Source organism: Plutella xylostella, chromosome 17 (genome assembly GCF_932276165.1).
Source record: "Plutella xylostella chromosome 17, ilPluXylo3.1, whole genome shotgun sequence".
NCBI lineage: Eukaryota > Metazoa > Arthropoda > Insecta > Lepidoptera > Plutellidae > Plutella > Plutella xylostella.
In genome coordinates this window covers 11,395,396-11,415,707 of record NC_063997.1, presented here as the reverse complement: position 1 = coordinate 11,415,707, position 20,312 = coordinate 11,395,396, and the positions used below count along the sequence as shown (strand labels likewise).

The following is a 20,312-nucleotide window of genomic DNA, read 5'->3' as shown; positions in this document are numbered from 1 at the left end:
GGGTTACAGCTGCCGCTGCACGGGTTCGTTATTGAAATAGATATTGCTATTGGTCGCATTAAACGAGTTTATCGACGTCGTACGAACCCGTGTAGCGGCCGCAGGGTGACCGGACGGAATGTCTAGCATAGCTACTTCACCTACTAACATTTTTCTAAGCGTGTAGGTAGATGTGATCAACACTGGAGCTAGACTAGGGGTTTTCACCGTGCGAAAGGGATTAGCTAGTCTGATTAAGATCAGATAGAGTTTCTTTGCATATTAAATTTATTAGCCATAAAAGTATCTGCTTCATGGTAACAGTATTACGGCTATTTCTCATCATATGTAAATTTAACTTTATGCATTCTGATGCACATTATGATACGAACCAGCCGCAAAATTTCCTTTCCGATATCTTAGTAGTTTTGCCACGATTCCCTCGCCTTCTACGTGCCTCGGAGTCACGACGCGAGTGACTAACGGCCCGAAAGTGCCATTACGAGCTTAATGAAGTTATTAACCGCAGTTAAAATATGCAGATAAGGTAATGCGAGCATTGTCGAATAACTTACAAGCATTCTGAAAGATTGTGGCGTTTTTGCGGTAATTTGAAAGGACTAATTGCGGCAAAAACTAGTCGCGTGTCGCGCTCACATATGGTGCAGTGGTGCCCTTAATTTACCTCTTGTTATAGGGCGTGGCTAGCAGATCAGCGGAAAACCTACGTAATAAAGTTACATCTTCTGTATTCTGTTTCGTCCAAATCGTTTCTTATGCACAAAACATGATAAATTTCACTACATTATTACTCATTCTGTGTTTAGGATTATGTTCTAAATATTTTTGTCTCGATACCCCAAATTGATCGTAAGGAGTTTGGCTTCGCTGTCTCCCTGGCCCCCGCAACTCGATGACTCCCCCGTACAACTCGGTTTCCAATCAGTCCGCACCCTCAGTTCAAGGTCCTCAGCTGTTCACCGGCGACTACGCCCCCACTTCTAGCCGAGATCGATATCCGATTTTTATCTACAAAGTTGCGACGTGTGACATGCTGTGTGCATTTCCGCCTTGGTTAATAATACATATTCGGTTTGGACACGGTTCACACTTGGTTAATAATAATAGTGCACATTCTGAATTTAGTCTAGTGACATAATAGAACAGCTGATTACAATAACATGCTGAGTCACGACAAGAAGACTCCAGTGAAGTAGGTGCTTTTACCACTTCCTGCATGAACTCTATCCTGTTCTGCCAAATAAAAGTAAACAAAATATCTTCAGTCTCATTAAAAGTCTGTGGTTTCCGCGCAAACAGTCTCAAATTACCTCAATTTACATTTATAGAACTTCAATCAAAGGATTCGCAATCAGAAACGGTACACGATGGGGAGTATTAGTTGTCTAATGAAGTTATCTGAACAGAACCAATCTATCTTGACTGAACTAAATAGATTGCATGGTGGTAGAAGCTAGACTAATGAACTAGCATTATTACTGTAAAATGGTGCTCAGTAATGCTGAAAAATTGATGCAATTTGTAACTTTTGCTGAAGGCGATAGTGTGGTTTCGAGTTTGTAGTAATGATATAGTAGGTAACAGTAACTACTCTGATAATTCTTGGAAGAGGCTTCTATCCTCCAGTGGATCAGGTGCTTACTTGATTCATAGAAGATAATAATTATGATATTCTTCTTTATATTTCGTGTTCTGGTTTCGAATGTGCTATAATAAACATAAGGGTTCATTTCCACCAGAGATGTGATATGCTGCTGTGTGGCGATGTTGTGAAAAACATCCGTTCCCTCTAGTGCTATGCTACGAGGACCAATGAATATGATTGGTGGATATCAAACGCATCCATAGCAACCCAGCACATCTCTGGTGGCAAAGCACCCTTAAAGTCTTCGATAGGGCCTTGTATACCTTCCTATATGATCCAGTATGTACTGATGCTTGTTACATGATCTGTATTGTACTGATGCGTGTTCCCCCTCAGGCATGATCTACCTGCGCTCGCACCTGGACAAGTACCTGGCGGTGGACTCGTTCGGCAACGTGACCTGCGAGGGCGAGGAGAAGGAGCCCGGCAGCAAGTTCCACATCAGGTAATGCAGACCTTCTGGTCAGAACAAATAACACAATTTTTTATTCCGTAGTCGTGAACTCGTGATGTAGTTGTAGGTATAACTGTGTTCCTCTGGAATCGTAGCTAAGAATGCGTTGATTTTGGCAAATTACCTTTCAATCCTTTGCATGTCGACATAATGTGCGACTGATAGAACAGTATGTACCTACTACCTATAGTTAGGGCGTTTTCCACCAGGGATGTGCTATGCTACGTTGCCATGGATGCGTTTGATGTACACCAAACATAATTCATTGGCCCACATAACATAGCACTCTACGGGAACGGTTTTTTTTTGGTAACATCGCATAAATCATCTCTGGTGGAAAGGCACCCTTGTATTCGTGTGAAACCATGCAAATGAGCGTTATACAAATAAAATTCCAAAAACAAAACGAAATTGTAAAATTTAGTGAGCATCGCCGAATCACGTGCAGAATTAGAACGAGTGGTGAAGCCCCAAAAGGCGCAATCCCTCAGTCCAACACAGGATACGGCAGAACGATTACTTATGTTTTTTTTCGCAAGTCAAAGCAACGCACGAATACTAAACCCGCTCGACGCGTGACTCACCGGAAGAGGAGCAAACGCATTCTCATAATATCATTTACGATTATATTGTTTGTTAAAGAAAACGTATTGGCCATTATGTTGAAAAAAAAACTGTTAAAATAACTGATATTTAAAAAGCGGACGTGAAGAATAAATTTTGAGGATATTGACTTGCGGTCACCCAAAATATAAATTGAAGATTGTTCTGGAAATTCTGGAATTCGTAAGCGCCAACCGTTTGACACACGATACTGTGTCCTCCACATCTTCGGTTCCTCATTGAGTGATATATTAGCAACGTTTCTCACTTGGAGACCACAACATCCATTAAGAAGTCATGAATATTGGCAAACAATGATTCACAAAGAGCGAGTGATTCACACCATTTCCATTCCATCCCTCCCTCACGTAAACCGAGAAAATATCAGCGATAGTGACTCAACTGTAAGTGATTCTCACTTTCCCAAACTAAACAAAGCTGAAACGGCCATTTGCATAAATGTGAAAAGTAAAAGCAATGTTTGTGAATACAAAATAAACTGCAGTATAAACAGTGATGTGCAATAAAACTTAATGGCGACTTCAAGTCTTAAAACCGCGCGTCCTCGACAATTTCCGTATGCATAATCATATTTTCTCCGCCAACAAAAGCCGTAAGAGACCTTTAGAGAACTTACCCTAAAATAACACATCCAAAACAACAATAAATAAGTACAAGTGTACGTTTCCTATAGCGACGGGCGAGGGGCGCGGGACCGGGGGTCAGCCGCACTTGTCTGAGGGTTGGGGTTAAAGCGTGCCCGAATTTGAATGCGCTTGTGCCAAAATTATGGATGTCAGTTTAATAGCTTGTGACTACTCGTACATGTTCCGAGTACATCAGAGAACAAGTGCTTCAGACTGCGCAGGTTCGACATATTTTAAGGTGCAAGGGTTTCATCATCATGATCATCGACTTTCCACTTCTTTGATTCAAGTAAAGTGATCTCATCTCAAACAGCTTAAGTACCAATAACCTCTACCGAATTCACTAAGAACAATAGTACAGAAACAGTTCAATGTTTTCGGAACATCACAGCGGAGTAATCTTCCATCGCGAATAGCAACACAACAAGCCCTCGCGATCCAAACAGCGATAACTTCAAAAACATGTCATGAAAATGAATAAATCTGTGTATCGTTCCCACGGCTACACCCGCCACAATGGAGGCTTTTTAATTAGCCAGCCAGCCAATGTCAGGGAGAGGAAGTGTCTGTCCGCTGTTGGCACGAACCGGCGGACATTTCGCTAAAGTAGACAATAGATATTCTGAATGGCGTCTGGCGAAGCCGCGGGCGCGTCGGGTCTGAGATATTAGACTCTCGGATGGTTGGTCTGGCTGAATTCTGCAATAGTTTGGTTTGATACTTCCTTAAGAGTTGTATATCAGAAATTATGGGACTTTTGGCGAACTGAAAGGAACTTAAAAGAGCTTTTTAATAGACTCCTTCAATATTTACTGAAATCTTTTAAACTGGTAAAACCAAATTATTTTTATAAATCTCATTCATATTCTTATCGTGAAGCTCGTAAAGGCTATAAAGTTGCCCTATCGCTATTTACAAATCTAGTATAACAAATAGTTTCTGTTATGTTCATATTGTGTTGTCAACAACACTATAGATTTCTTTCCCACGCGAATTCTTATAAAGTACTAGGCAGTCCTGGCTCTTATACTTTCTTATCTAATACCCAATATTGCTTGGCAACTACTTATATTTAATTGAGCACTATGCGGATACACCAACTTTTTCCCAGTCTGAGTTATTGAGTTGTCAATAAGATTGTGAACTTTTGAACCTCAGTGAGATGGCTCAATTTACATTGCATTCAGATAATTTTGTTTGTTCTGTTGTCGATTTGAGTGTTTACTTTCTACGCCGGTGCTTATTGTGGCAAATGCTGAGAGTATTGATCCATTGAATACATGGTATATAAGTGGTACTTACCAAAATGTACAGTAACATTTACTTTTACAATTTGTCTACCACTAACACTAACATTGAGTGACATCAACTTCAAACGTGGCTTGGTAAACTGTTATTGCACATTTCCATCCAGCTTTATTCTTATACTATAATTATTATGAACAAGTGTAATGCTCCGAAACCTCTCAAACTTTTTTGTACCTATGTGTTTGTATGCTAGCTTTGTAAATTCTGTTATTGTGTGAGTCACACCGAGAGCCATATGCTATAATGTTGTCGGAGGAGTGCTGACTTGCCGTCAATGCGGTCGCACTTTCGTCAATAAGTTAGGCTATAACAGCCACCAGAGAGCACACGAGAGAAGCTCGCAGTCACACTGACCGAACACGGTCTGGAGAATATACAAATGAAGAATATTCTATCTATCTCTCAAACTCTTTCAAAACCCTCCAACTTATCAGCATTCTTCATTTCTAACTCCATTGTTCCCTCCAAAACCCTCCAACCAATCAGCATTCTTCATCTCTAACTCCGTTGTTCACCCCGCAGTGTGTCGGAGGACGGCAGCGGGCGCTGGGCGCTGCGCAACGTGGAGCGCGGCTACTTCCTGGGCTCCAGCCAGGACAAGCTCACCTGCACCGCCAAGGTGCCCGGAGACGCCGAGCTGTGGCACGTGCACCTCGCCGCCAGGCCGCAGGTAACCACGAGAAAATGCTCCTACTGCACTCGCGAGCAATGAAAAGTTCCAGTGACAATAGCACCTAAACGGAAGACACTAGATAATGCCCCGTCTTGCATATTGAAGCACATTTTTAACAGTGTTTCAAGAAATAAGCAACTAAAAACGTAGTAGACGAAAATACGCACAAATCGTCAATCTGCTTGAGGGTGGTTAAACATGACACAAGAAAATATATAAACAGTTAAGTATCATCATCCTTATGATGATGATGATGCACTGCAGGATGTAGGCCTCGCCATTGCATTGGAGCGCCACAACACTCTGTCTTCAGCCTTCCGGGGGCAGCCACTGCCGGCTACCTGCATAAGGTAATCGGTCCATCGGGCCGAAGGTATAAATTGGTCTGATAGCATTCTCTAGTCACCAACTCGTCAATCCTCTCCAGTATTTTAAAGTGTAACTAAAGTCTGCATGGCAGCACGGCGGGACAAAAATAATACAACATTACAAGAATCCTGCAGCAACCGCAATAAAACTCGATAGATACCAATCTGTAATAATCTCGTCGATTGATTTACCATCATTAAGGCGAGTCATCCAGAGGTAATTACAGCGCTCCCAGGCTGCTAACAGTAACTGTCGTATGGGCACGTAGCGCGAGCGTGCGAGGCACGTTCGGTATGAGTGCGATGTGTGCAGGAATGAAATTGCGGGATACGAGCCGGTAGTAATATGGGCTTCTGACGAGTTGGGTTATTGAAGGAAGTAATATTGCAAAAAGGATTACTAATGTCAGTTTCACTGCGGTGCCGTATCATAAATACCTCTTATGGATAATTTTTATACGCCGCATGAGCAAACCCAGGAAATTTAATAAAATATCACACACACATAAGGAAACACATTTCAGTTAACTCCTACGTAATGCATTGACACCTAAATAAATCTTATGAAAATATTTATTACTGTAGTATAGAGGTACTTACATAAATTGAATTATCTCTCTATAAGCTCCACAGTCCTTAGCTTCGCTCTCATCCAGCATCCAGCTATAGATGTGAATAAGTTTACTCATCAAATTCACATTTGAAAGCCCCATTGTGTGTTGTAGTGTGCTTTTACAGTCACGCTGATGGCTTAGCCCTGAAGAAGACTCATTCTCATCAGCGTGGCTTTAAAATTAACCTTATTGTATGTACACTGAACAGCGGGATGCCCTCCCCTTCACCCGCAGCACCACTAACTACCCACCCCTTCCCCAGGTGAACCTGCGCTCGCTCGGCCGCAAGCGGTTCGCGCACCTGTCCGAGTCGCTGGACGAGATCCACGTGGACGCCAACGTGCCGTGGGGCGAGGACACGCTGTTCACACTCGAGTTCCGCGCCGACGAGGGCGGCAAGTACGCGCTGCACACCTGCAACAACAAGTACCTCAGCGCTGGGGGCAAGGTGAGCGGTTGAGTATACTAGCCTATGAGGACACGCTGTTCACACTCGAGTTCCGCGCCGACGAGGGCGGCAAGTACGCGCTGCACACCTGCAACAACAAGTACCTCAGCGCTGGAGGCAAGGTGAGTGGTTGAGCTGTATACTAGCGGATGAGGATGCGTTGGGCCATCAAAATTAAAAGGGTTGTTTTATAGGGATGCGGACACGCGGTAGTTCCGAGTAGCTGAAGGTGGGAGTCCACCAATCCGCATTAGGTCATCGTGGTGGACTAGCTCTAAAAACCCTTCCTTCTTCAAAGGAGCAAGTGCACGTGCAACCCATCACGTCTCCACCGACCCAGCAGTGGGGACGTGATGGGTTGTGTTGTGATGAAGGCGACATTAAACAATGATGTTGGTACTTCAATCCTAACTAATATTATAAATGCGAAAGTAACTGTGTCTGTCTGTCTGTCTGTCTGTCTGTCTGTCTGTCTGTCTGTTACTCTTTCACGCCAAAACTACTGAACGGATTTGAATGAAATTTGGTATACATACGGTCTAGACCCTGGGAAAGAACATAGGCTACTTTTTATCCCGGAATTCCCACGGGAAAACTTTTTAAGGCGAAGCGAAGCGCGCGGGAACTGCTATTCTAAATAAACCCACCGACATGGTCCTACCTAAGTTTCTTTAAAATCGGTTTTAGTCCTAAAATATGTCAGTTATTTTCGGTTAGTTAGGGTCATTTGGTCCATCCTATACGGAAAGTATCTAATGATTACATCCAGTAATACCTACCTTCAGGTATACAGGGTGATTGGTAAGTCGATGTATTCCTTTAAATGGGTTGTAGACGAAGGCATTTCCAGTCGATTGAACCCCATAATGCATTATCCAAAAGTCAACCATTTCTGAGTTATTTAAGTTTTAAGTTTTTTTTTGTTTTTGCCAAAATTTATGTTTAAGAGCAAAATATTTAAAATAATAATAAAAAAATTAATACTTTTTTGATTGATTTGCATTAGAGACACCTTAGCCAACTAATAATAATCATTAAATGCGCAATATTTAACTTAATTTAGACACAGTGCTTCAAAATAGGTGAAACATTAAGAAAATGTTACGAAAGGTGAAAACAAAAATGCTGAATTTAAAAAGAATTTTATCTGAAATTTTTTCAGGCACTACAGCTTAAAAATATAGTCAATTTATAAGCTTTCAAATGACATATACCAATCCAAAATCGATTAAGGTATGACCCAGATATAGCCAAAACAACCACATAGGCGGACAAATCTCAGTAGAGAAACGAACAAGATTTGTTCAAATTTTAAGGTAAAAACTCTTATAACTAGACTGTGTAAAGCTCTGAACCGTTTATTAATTATTGTTCTCCGATAGCGCGGTTCCTCAAAAGCACAGATTGCTTGCTGTTGCTTCACCGAAATAATGCTTGTCCGATAACATGGTTAGCCGAAAGTACTTTTCTGATGACTATAGGTTCAACGATATAATGCTTTTTCGACTGCACAGTTTGTCAAATTGTCAGCTAAAACATTTGGCACAGTTGTGTTTGAACACAATGAAGTTAAAACAATTATTGTCGAACAGTGCTATTGTCTAAACGTGCTACTGACCAATTATGTTTTCGGCGAATTAACTGTCGTCAAACAGTACAACTTTTGGAGAACCGGGTTGTAAAGCATTCTTTTGTTTTACCAATCATAATAATTGAAAAGTACTTTCGGCTAACCGTGTTTTCGGACAAGCATTATTTCGGTGAAGCAACCTTGTCGTCGATCTTTGCTTTTGAGGAACCGCGCTATCGGAGAACAATAATTAGTAAACGGTTCAGAGCTTTTTTTTTTTTTTTTTTCTAAATGAAACCTATTTACTGAAGTCGGCCATAAGGGACTTATTCAGCTTTACCCTAACTGTGGGGGAGGCGCCGATAGGCGCCTTCACCCAGAAGGTTCAGAGCTCTACACAGTCTGGTTATAAGAGTTTTTACCTAAAAAATTGAACGAATCTTGTTCGTTTCCGTACTGAGATTTGTCCGCCTATGTTGTTGTTTTGACTATATCTTGGTCATACCTTAATCGATTTTGGATTGGCATATGTCATTTGAAAGCTTATAAATTGACTTTGTTTTTAAGCTGTAGTGCCTGAAAATTTTTCAGATAAAATTCTTTTTAATTTCAGCATTTTTGTTTTCACCTTTCGTAACATTTTCTTAATGTTTCACCTATTTTGAAGCACTGTGTCTAAATTAAGTTAAATATTGCGCATTTAATGGTTATAATTAGTTGGTTAAGGTGTCACTAATGCAAATCAATCAAAAAAGTATTAAAAAAATGGTTATTATTTTAAATATTGTGCTTTTAAACATAAATTTTGGCAAAAACAAAAAAAAAACATAAAATTTAAATAACTCAGAAATGGTTGACTTCCGGATAATGCATTATGGGGTTTAATCGACTGGAAATGCCTTCGTCTATAACCCATTTAAAGGAATACATCGACTTACCAATCACCCGGTATAGTTGAAAACGAGGCACCCGACACTACACCATCTGTGGTATAATTATTATGGCTGCAGATATTGACAACTGTGTATGTAAGTTTCTCTTCGTCCAATGAAACCATCAACCACAACGCGCTAGCGAGAAAACGACATGAGAATTAAGCTCTCGCCATTACGCAAATCTGAGAAAACTACGCATATATTTTTTATACCAAGAATATAAGAAAAGAGAGTACTTAGTATGTATGGCATTATCATACAAAGTGAGGTTCCTTCACACGGCTCGTGCGTATTGTGGACTGACGAAGAAGTGTGATTGGACTTCTTTTAACTCTTGTGTAGCTTACTATTACGGCTATAATAGCATTGTTAGTCTTGGAGTGATGTGTCGTCGAGTGCATCATATACAATTTTGATTAATCGTGTATTCCACACATTGTCTTTGCTTACGCATCATCAAAATGTAAATAAGTTATCTATTTGCACTGAGCCACGCTTATAGTTTTATCCTTTAAAAGACACTGCCACTGCCAGGCGCACTCTTACAATATAGGTAATTAAATGTAATAAGAGCCCAGATAAGACTCATGCTATATGGTCCTATTCGATAGTCTGATCTGACACTCCTTTCCACTCCCGATCTATTCATCCAAGGCGATATTAGGAAACATTTATTAGCGTAATTATGTTCTTATAAAGGTAAGCTGAACCATTCTGAACCATAAATTGAAATGTACATCCCATAAAAGCACGATTACATTGTAAACGGCTTTTTATCAGTTTTGAACAATTGAAATTCTTCCACAATACTATTGGCAATTAACGGATATACAATGACTAGCTCGCGACACAGATATATGTGCGGAGAGAACAAATTGTTTTATATCTGACGATAACCGATCACGGATGCGAGTCACGCACCACTCACTCGATTAATTAGTTAATGAAAATTGACACCAAGTCATTGTTTAATTAAATTGGTAAATAGCTTCGAATCACGGAGTAACATGAGAAAGCTAACGAAATCATGTTTGCTGTAACGCCATTATTTCGGTAGTAATGTGATTTAGATGATTAGACAGTAATCTAAGACAAATATTAAATTCTGAATAGTATTCTAAGTAATTCCGTAATTATACTATTGCTACATGTACCGCTAATGCTAATTCTGAAAGATTATAGGTTATTCAAGTCGGGGAATCAATTTGCGAAGACTCGCTATGATTTGTCTGCCTACTGTATTTAACAACATATCATTATATATGTTATAGGTTTAAATACGTATTCTAGGAGCACTCTCGGATAGAAAACGTATCGTTACAATGCAAAATCATTAAATCAAAGGTTCCATTAACTAACCAATACACCAATAACCACTACATTTCCTCATATAAACTGTACCTACACTTTCTCGCGGCTTTCCTCCGGTCGTATATTCCGAACCACTAAACGAGACAATTGCTTTTTTCCGCTACCTTCAGCGTATTAATGGAGAATACCTCGGCCGGAATGTTGCCGTCTGTAATTAGAATAGGAATTGTTTGTCTGTTCCCATGATCGTGAGCCACAGCCGGCTGCAGTGGAGACAGTTCACAGCAGCAAAAATTCTTTAAAGTCATATTATTGGTAGACAATAGGTACTTTATTGTATTTTTGATGTGTAAATGTAATTTTGATGTTTTATATTGAGTCCGTGGTTACTCGAAATAAATGAATTATTATTATTATTATTATTGGCATTAACGTTGGCATTCTTTTTCAAACTTTCAGTAACCTATAGTTTACAGAAGATACATGTTTTTGTGTCAGTGATAGGTGATACCTAGCTACAGAGCTTCTACACTGAGTGGAATCACTCTGTGTCGGCGTACTTTGTGTTGTTTACGTTTACTTTGTAAAGCGCATTGTGGAGTCATTTCTAAATTCACAGAGGTTCCCAGGCCCTTCCAAATCGAGAGAAATTAAAGAGATGACCGCTGACCTCTCAGCAGAGTGCAGTCTACGAAACTTTAAAGATCTTTTACAATTGTACCTAGGCCAAAATAAATGTAACGTACTCGTAGAACATAATTTAACATAGACAAATGCTTTAACTAATATTAACTCTGCTGTGCCGGTTTGAGGACTTTAAACCTTAATATCAGTCATGGCAATCCAATTTTTCAATGTCCTCCTCATCCCAGTTCCTACAATATATCAAACCTTACTTACCTCACCTTCCTCCCGCAGCTCCAAGACACGTGCACAGCGGTCTGCCTATTCTCGGCGGAGTACCACGCGGGCGCGCTGGCGCTGCGGGACGGGGCGGGCGCGTACCTGGCGCCCATCGGCTCCAAGGCGGTGCTGAAGACCCGCTCCACGGCCGTCACCCGGGACGAGCTGTTCTCGCTGGAGGACAGTCTGCCGCAGGCGGCCTTCGTGGCGAATTTGAACGAGAAATACGTGTCGGTTAAACAGGGTGAGTTGAGTTTTTTTGGAATAATGTCTTAACAGCGACCGCTACACGGGTTCGTTATTGACATTGACGCTGTGATTGGTGGGACGCGCATAGTACTTATGTTCCAAAAGTTCTGGACAACTTTTGGTCCACGAATTTTGAATATTTGCAAAAAATAAAGTTTGCCCCACTACTTGGTGGTCGGTCACGTGAGTTTTTTTTCGCGAATATACATAAGACATAAAACAAAAGTTTTCACAGAATGATGAGCCCCCCTTTCGGCTTACTATACCACTTTTGCAACAATTATTGTACTATTTTATTCAATAGCATTATTTCTTCTTTATCCAAATGGTATCTAAATTGTAGTTACAACCTAGGTATTTCATATTATTATAAGTTGGTGTCGGATTACAAAATAACTGCATACCTATTGAATTTGTTTATCCGCCATGCATCAATGCTTTGACAGCCAGTCACGTCCGCTATCTGCTAAGATGAGTCCTAACTGATAACAGATATAAAATATGCCGCGATCACAGAGGGACAACAGTAATAGATTCAAAATGTAATTCATAAACATCATTACAAATCGAGTTAAATTCAGATACAAAATTCCAAGCTGTTTTAAGTATTATTTTATTTGCATGGTTTAACAGTGGTAACCTCATTAAGCTATAAGCCTGTATTGGCAGATTTGGTAGTATGTATAGCTCAATGCTTTTATTCACTTTCAGCGAATTTAGAATATTTTTCAGGTGTTGATATACAGATACACACACTTCAGAGGTTTTTTTTTATATATATATTAATGTCGGAACGGATAATAATCCGCTATGATCAGCCAGGACAGTCGTTATCTGCTCACGCGGTCACTCGCTCGTCGTGTCAACAACCTCCCGGATTGAAAGGTCCTTCGATAGACGAGCACGAGGCACTCACTGCTTTACGAGACTACTTCCACATTTACGATTTAACTTCAGTTTAATGGCCTATTAGGGATATAGCTTAGGAATTGTGGTATAGCAGAAAATCTGAAAATTTAAAGTCGTCGTCTTTGACAGATGTTTTGTTCATCAACGGAATTCCTTTGGCTTATAATAATGTTTGATAAAATGTATTTAATATGTATATAAGGCATATTTATTTTTCTTGGTCATATCATAACATTTATAATATGTATTATAACAAACATGCTCTGAAACAAATAAAATATATTTCGTTGAGTTAAAGATTTCAGTCAATTTCTATGTTTTTCATTTCTAGACAAAATAAAATGTGTTTTCGTCTGGTAAATAAAATGCCGTCAAAGTGCAAATCGTGAGTTCAGCAAGGTCGAGACGTTTTACCCGAGTAAAAGCGCATAGCTAGAGAATTTCTTAGTAAAATAACATAATGTTATCATGTATGTATGACATCTTCTTCTTTAGCGTGTCTTGGCCATAAAAAACGAACGTGTAAAAAAGAAGTGAATTTAAGTGAGTCGTAAAGTAAAAATACAGTAACAGTATTACGATCGTAAAAAATATCGGCATTAAAATTCACTGTTACTGACTTTGATAAATTAATTAGGAATTACTAAAAAGTCTACTATAAAAAATATGGATCTCTCGATAATTTACAGGCATAAAATCACAGCTGTCATTTGAAAGAAACCAGTATTACTGAATATACAATCTTCTCCTCTTCACAACAATAAATAGAGATTAATTTGCCGTGATTATAGACTTGAAAACGATTACTAATTCAGCATCAGTTGATGATTACACATGGATTCATACACAATGAAGACTGGTGTATAATTTGGTCGCCAGGCTGGTGTAATTATTATAGACGGATAGACAGACAGTGCATACTGATAGCTGCAGTGAAAGTTAATGGCGATGTGTGATTGCCGGGCAGCGGGCGTCAGGGGAGCGCGGATGCATTACCATACACACTTCCTATGCAATGAGCAAATGTGTAACCGGTTTACTTATAAGTTAGACCAGACATTGAACAGTAGATAATCAAGATACGATATATTTACAGAAAAATAACTAACCGAGTAGATACTAGGTAGGTGCATAGTTAAACCTATCGGTAGCTTTCTTTTATGAGGTTACAGACTTATTCATGTTTTCTGGAAAATAAATCTAGACCAGTCTTTCTTCTATCGTAAAAGTGACAAATGTATTAATATTTAAATGCCAGACGCCTAAAGGGCATCGAACCTTTAAATCAGTTACGGGAAGGTCTCCGACATGTTATTTGAAACAAAATGCAAGCTAGGCGATCTGCTCGGTTCTCGGAATGTGGCCGGCCATTGTTCTCGGCGCACCGCTAATCCCTGCTTAGCTCATCTGTGCTGTATTGTTTTAGTATTACCACCTTATTTTTATAGTACTTATATTAAGATGTTAAAAAATATATTACATAAATGTTAGGAAATTATTCTCAATTTCGATAAACGCTAGTTTTAAAAGCTACTTTGCTATCTTACTATTTCACTTGAAAGTGTAGCTATTCCTATTAATTTAAAGCCATTCACTATGGCGCTCGCCCTCAAGCAGTAATCACCTCACGTATTGCACCTCTGCACCCTCGTCCCAAGATCTATTTATCGTGTAGGCGTAGTCTAGGCAGAGTCACGCGCGACCTCTCCCGGAGCGAAGAGGCCCTCTTACGACCGTGGTGGTGCACATTCGCATGGCGGATCAGGCTTCACGAATACCTACTTCCGAACACTATGCATCTATAGCAGCGTTGCACTAGCACTAGGCTCTATAGCTAATGGCATGGCTGAGTTCTGGTGGTATTTATAAAGGCAGAGTATTTTGCCCCATTTATTAAATTGATTTTACACCATTATGGAATTGGAATACTTTACTTGAGACTAATTTTCCTGGCATTCAGCAGTAGAGATTCATATGTAGAGCTTTTTGGTGGTTTTTAATGATTTAAGAATTTCAGTGCATAAGTTTTATGACTTAGGTATTAATATGATTTAGGTTTTGGTATGCCTCTTTATAATTAACGCCAGTCTCGCTTTATTTTATTAGTCCGGTTCACTACTGTAGCAACACATTACAGTTTAATAATTAAGACATATACTCGTAGTCTACAAACTAATCTTATTCATATATTTCTAGCTGCAAAAACTGAATTATATTAAAACAGACATAAACCGGGCCTTGCCCCTCGACAATTAAAATTTCAAATGACTTTTTAGCTTTATGAAAGCGGTGTTGGAAGATACGTTGCTTGTGTGGTTTGGATACAGGTACTGTACCGAAGCATCTCTTTATGATTTTCTTCCATTTTATAGAATTATATGATGAAAAAGATTTATGTAGCAAAGTTTTCAAATCCTTCGTAAAAGAACCTTGATAAATCGTAAAATACCTACCAGCTACATACATACCTTCTGTAAATTATAGAATAGTCATATATTTAAAAATTTACTCTTATTTAAAAATTAAAATTGGTTTGTATACGTCTATTATGTTTATGTAGGTATAGCCTACAAAGTAGAAAGCTATTCATTTCTTTGCCCACCTGGCATGAAATAGTGAATTTAGTTACTAATTATCTACAATGGAGTAGGTTCTAAGCATTATCCAGCGATGATCAGATAAGATTCTCGCTTCGTAATCGTTCGGCTTTCTTTCCCAAGTCGGCACTTTGTGGTGATCAGTTAGTACTTTCTTAATTAATAGGTACCTATAGACCAAAACACAATATGAAAATTATAATTTCTAAATCACAAAAAATATTTTACATTTTTTTAACACTTGTAGTACCTAGCAGTTTGTGCATGGGTGTGATCCAGACAATTACCCTGAACTGAATCTGAATGCAATGTACTATTACAATTTTAACGATAAAGAAAGCAGCATTTAATATAACTATAATGGTGATAACTTATACCTACCTTGAAGCCCGTGAGTCCATTCCCCGGGGGGACTTAGGTACCAATGTGCATTGAGCAGAACAGATGGTTGATAACAATAACTATATTTAAACAGTTATTTAATGCTTCCCTGGATTAAGATAAGCTAGCTATGTCTTGGTATTCACTATGATTTATAGACAACATCGTGAATATCGTGATGCCCCGTACCCGGCTTGCTTACTTTGCTATGCTAATCACCGGCTTGCTAACTTACCTAAGTATAATAAAATATACTTAATGTATAAAGTATAATGTACCTACGTATTTCCTTTGGGGAAGAATCCAAAACTCATATAAGTAGTAAAGTGTTTATTCAAGCCAAAGACACATAATAATTCATAATATTTACTACTTTGTGATAAAGCAGTGGTAGAAACTAATGTGTAATTAAAATTCTTCTAAGTAGTTATTCATGGTTATGACTAAGATGTGATCTTAATCTACGCGAGTGATAGACTCAACTAGAAAAAAGTGTGAAAAATAGGCGGAAAGTCTAGGCTAAGCCATGCATGTATGAAGAATAGCGGTGTCGGTAAGACAGCTTGCCTAGCGAATCTGTGCTTTAATCAACAGGCAATAAGAGAGGTGATATCGATGTAATTAGGGCGTACGTTACTATAAATATATCCGCGTCTAAGCTACAAGTTACCCGCTCGCCGCAAGAATGCACATGCTACTCTTGTTACTTCTGTTGCGCAACATGCGCAGGCGCAGCGCAGACCTAGACGACATCAACACTACCATGAAACCCCGAATAGACTTAATCCGATAAAAAACAAAAGCGTATAAAAAACTATAGGTTACTGTAGATATGTGTAATATTCTAGAAGGATGGTTTTACTGTTTAGGATTAAATGTTTTGGTTTTAATCACGACTGCATTAACCTGCGTATGCATAACATCGTAAGATGACTCTTTCGATTATACCTGTATACATATTATTAAGTAGGTAGGTATCAAGGCTGTTTTATCTGGGATTTTTCTTCGTCAAATAATAAAGTTAGGTAATCTAGGTATGCTAATCTTACATACTTTATTCATAGTAAGATAAAATTCATTCAGTAAAAATATGAATGATGATTGCTTTGCTTAGCGTTCATCGCAACGTTCAAAAACGGATTAGCCCCTCCATGAGGCTCATCCTGATCCTAAACCCCATAAATCCAGCAGGATGACGCGACACGACGCCTCTTCATCTCGGAGCAACACCGCGCCGGTATGCGTCTGTACAAAAACGCGGCGTCGCATACTATTGTGTGTTTTTGCAACTTTCCACGTTTTCTCGGCGGTCACGGATGCCGGCGCCGCCTGATGCGCCGATGATGCGCGCTCCTGGAGGGTTACTCTATACCGACGAGAAACGAACGAACGAGAGCTGTCGTGTAATCGGCACGTTTAATACAACGAGTTAGAGTCGTGGCTCGTGTAGCAGCGCTCAGAAACTTCGGTTTTCGTCATATAGAGTGAGTCCCCAGCGTCGCCGCCCGCGAGGTGTGGACAGAGAAACGTCCGATGTGTATCGGACTGTATAATTAAGGCTACTGGAATAGCTCGACAAGTCTCTCACGCCAATTCTTCTAGTTTTGATCTGTATCTGCCGATAATTGTCGATAGGTAACGCGTGACTAAATAGCTAATTGATTGAACGGACCCCGTTTTGCAATTATTCTTTCTAGCACCTATACGATCTATGTGGGCATTCATAACCTATAAGGATACATAGTGAAAGAATCATCAACACATCCTACCTCATCGACTGAATTTCAATGAGATTGTGAGGATGTTCATGGTAAACTTATTTATAAAATTACTTACTGCTCGGTTGATAATTTGATTCTCCGTAAACTCAATAATTATAAGCTCACAATAACAAAATGAACAATGCTTTACTGCAAGCTTGAGATAACGTTTTCCGGTCGATATCCGATGGGGCGCTAAGAGCTTACTAACGTCGTATAGGGTTGTTTTTATTGTCCAATACTGTTCTGTCTGGTACTAACAAAGACGTCGGCGACAAAGGCGTCGTGTCTGGAAACAATTAATTCAAAACAGACTGGCTTATTAATTCAGATTCAAATGTAGCAGTAACGGCGCTGTAGCTGGCTTTATGATGCAATAAAAAAGCAATCGGATTAATAAATATGTAACGAGTGACAGCCCTGCGCGCGGCGGCGGCGGCGCGGCGGCGCGGCGCGTGCGCAATCGCAAATGAGCTGTGCAACAGTTACACGCAGGAGGATAAGCCGTAGTTTATGTAAAATTTCCTTAAATAGAAAAAAATACTGTATTATAAAAACCTTATAAAGCATAGAGAGTCATATTTTTTGTTTTATATCTAAGAATAGTCGCTATTTTAGTTTATTCTCACAAAACATCTTGTACCTATCTAACATAGTCCGTAGTTGGCCATCCGACTCCAAAAATATACGTACATTGACTGTAAAAACACATCTGTGTAAACAGATATATTCTGGCTTGATATCTACAAAGTTCGAGGCAGTGGGTTAATTTAGTAGATTCCCGAAGCATCAGTCCAGTCGTGCAGGCAATGACGCAGCAATTTGTGGGAGATTGGCTCCATCGAGCGGTCGCCCTCATTAGAGCAACGGAATACGGAATACCTGCTAGAATATGTATTTGTTCGTCTGTTTGTGCAATGTGCGTTCCATTCTAGAGTGTTCTCTAGAAAGCATTCCTGCGGCGCGCGGTATGCCGACGGCTAGTCTAGAGAGTATTGGAGTCCGTATTATTAGATAGGTATGATTAGGACTGGAATGGAATAGAAAATAGGTGTAATGGGAACCACTTGTTCACATTCAGAACGGAATATGACTATTTGAATGTTTACGGTAAAAAGTTGTCTCAAGTGCCGTGGTCACACTTGATTGCTCAAGAAAAATAATGAAAAATTTGAGAAGAATTTTGGACAGATGAGTATGAAAAGGTAGTGAAGTGGTCAGCTAACACACTGAAGTGGTTTGGCTAACAACTCCATTCATATTGACTTTTTAAGTGTGGCCGTTAACATCTCATTTGATGGCAGACTTTATAGCTTTACCGCTATCGCATGAATACCTACGTTAATTCTTCTTAAGCAGGATTGATCCTAGTACTTACTCTTTTTACCACACGATCGAAATGTTATGAGATCGGTGTGTTGAGTGTTCATGCGTGTAAATTAGTTTCTTTCTAATTCTAATCTGTGTCATACAAGACATCTCTTAATCATTCCTGCAAACCTGCACTTCCATAACTTTCCATCTACCCACATACTGACCTCCACTTGCTTGGTTCCAGGCGTGGACGTAACAGCGAACCAGGACGAGATCTCGGACCACGAGACGTTCCAGCTGGAGTTCGACTGGGCCACGCGGCGCTGGTACATCCGGACCATGCAAGACCGCTACTGGACGCTCGAGACCGGCGGCGGCATCCAGGCCGCCGGGGATAAGAAGTTAGTACTTTTTGGAGTTTGAATTGTTTTTGAAAGTTCTTTGGTGGTGGTCTCTTTTATTAACTTTTGGAAGCGAGATGTGCATAGCTAAGCACCGATAATGAACAATTTCACTGTTTGGAGTTAATGTACAGTTTTGGCAATGCGTAGTGGCCACGAAAGTTTCCTCATGAAATATTATGGTAGGTTTGTTCTGCTTCTATTGTGCCTTTCTAGTTCTCTAGTATACCTAATTGGTTTAAGGTGCGGCTGAAAGGCCACGTCTAAGCTCATGAAGCTCCCATAGTTATTATATTTTTGTTAAGTTTACAAAATAGCCTGCAAACTTTGCTGCACGGTGAGGAAGGCCGAGGGGATAGTGTTGTTGTGGCGCTCCTTGTAAGAAATAACTTGAAATAAGAGAGCCCCGCTATGTCCCGCAGTGGACGATTGCGGGCTCATAATTACAACCCAACATAAATGAAAACAAGCTGTAACTATCTCTAAACACCACCTTCCCTCACAGATCCTCGAACGCGCTATTCGAGCTGGAGTGGCAGGGCGACGGGTCCGTGGCGTTCCGCGCCAACAACGGCAAGTACCTGATGACCAAGCGCTCCGGACACCTGTACGCCACCGCTGATGGAGTTGACGACAACTGCAAATACTTCTTCTATCTTATTAACAGGTCAGTGTCAGAACTTCTTGATTTAATTAATGTCGGAATCAACTTAAAAGAGTCCAGTTTATTGTCAACTTCCACGCAAAAGTTAATCGTATATCGCCGTATGCCCCCTATTTTACCGGATGGTCGGGTATAACAGTTATTATCTAGTCGAGGTCAGACGATCTTAGACAGTTGTTAGTGGCTGGATCAGGATAGCCAAAGACAGAGTGCTGTGGCGCCCCATGATGATGATTGTTGTTGATTGGTCGACAACAATAACGCTGGCTGTAATAATAAATAATACTTACACTGCATCTTCTGTGTTCAATGGCAGTAAAAAGGACTCTGACTCAGCATAAACCCACAGTGCCGCATATTAATATTTTTTTCCCGTGTATTCGCAGGCCGATCCTGGTGCTGAAGTGCGAGCAGGGCTTCGTGGGCCCGCGCGGCGTGCGCATGGAGTGCAACAAGGCCAACTACGAGACCATCCAGGTCGTGCGCGGGCCCAAGGGACACGTCTACTTCAAGGGTAACGTCATGTTTATTGACTGGAGATTAGTGCTTAGGATGAGG

At 40.1% G+C, this 20,312-nt stretch overlaps 1 protein-coding gene across 2 annotated transcripts in view; it reads left to right on the top strand.

The window, feature by feature from the left end:
- Positions 1-20,312, top strand: part of LOC105383184 (protein singed) — a 33,575-nt gene that overhangs the window by 12,581 nt on the left and 682 nt on the right. The window contains exons 3-10 of one of the 2 annotated variants that reach the window (XM_048627028.1): positions 1,982-2,090; positions 5,180-5,327; positions 6,575-6,667; positions 6,790-6,882; positions 11,495-11,723; positions 18,934-19,090; positions 19,596-19,757; positions 20,141-20,268. In XM_048627028.1, the coding sequence (XP_048482985.1) occupies positions 1,982-2,090; positions 5,180-5,327; positions 6,575-6,667; positions 6,790-6,882; positions 11,495-11,723; positions 18,934-19,090; positions 19,596-19,757; positions 20,141-20,268 (1,119 nt within the window). Of the gene's footprint in view, positions 1-1,981; positions 2,091-5,179; positions 5,328-6,574; positions 6,761-6,789; positions 6,883-11,494; positions 11,724-18,933; positions 19,091-19,595; positions 19,758-20,140; positions 20,269-20,312 lie in introns of both variants that reach the window. The other variant, XM_038108922.2, reaches the window with a different exon arrangement.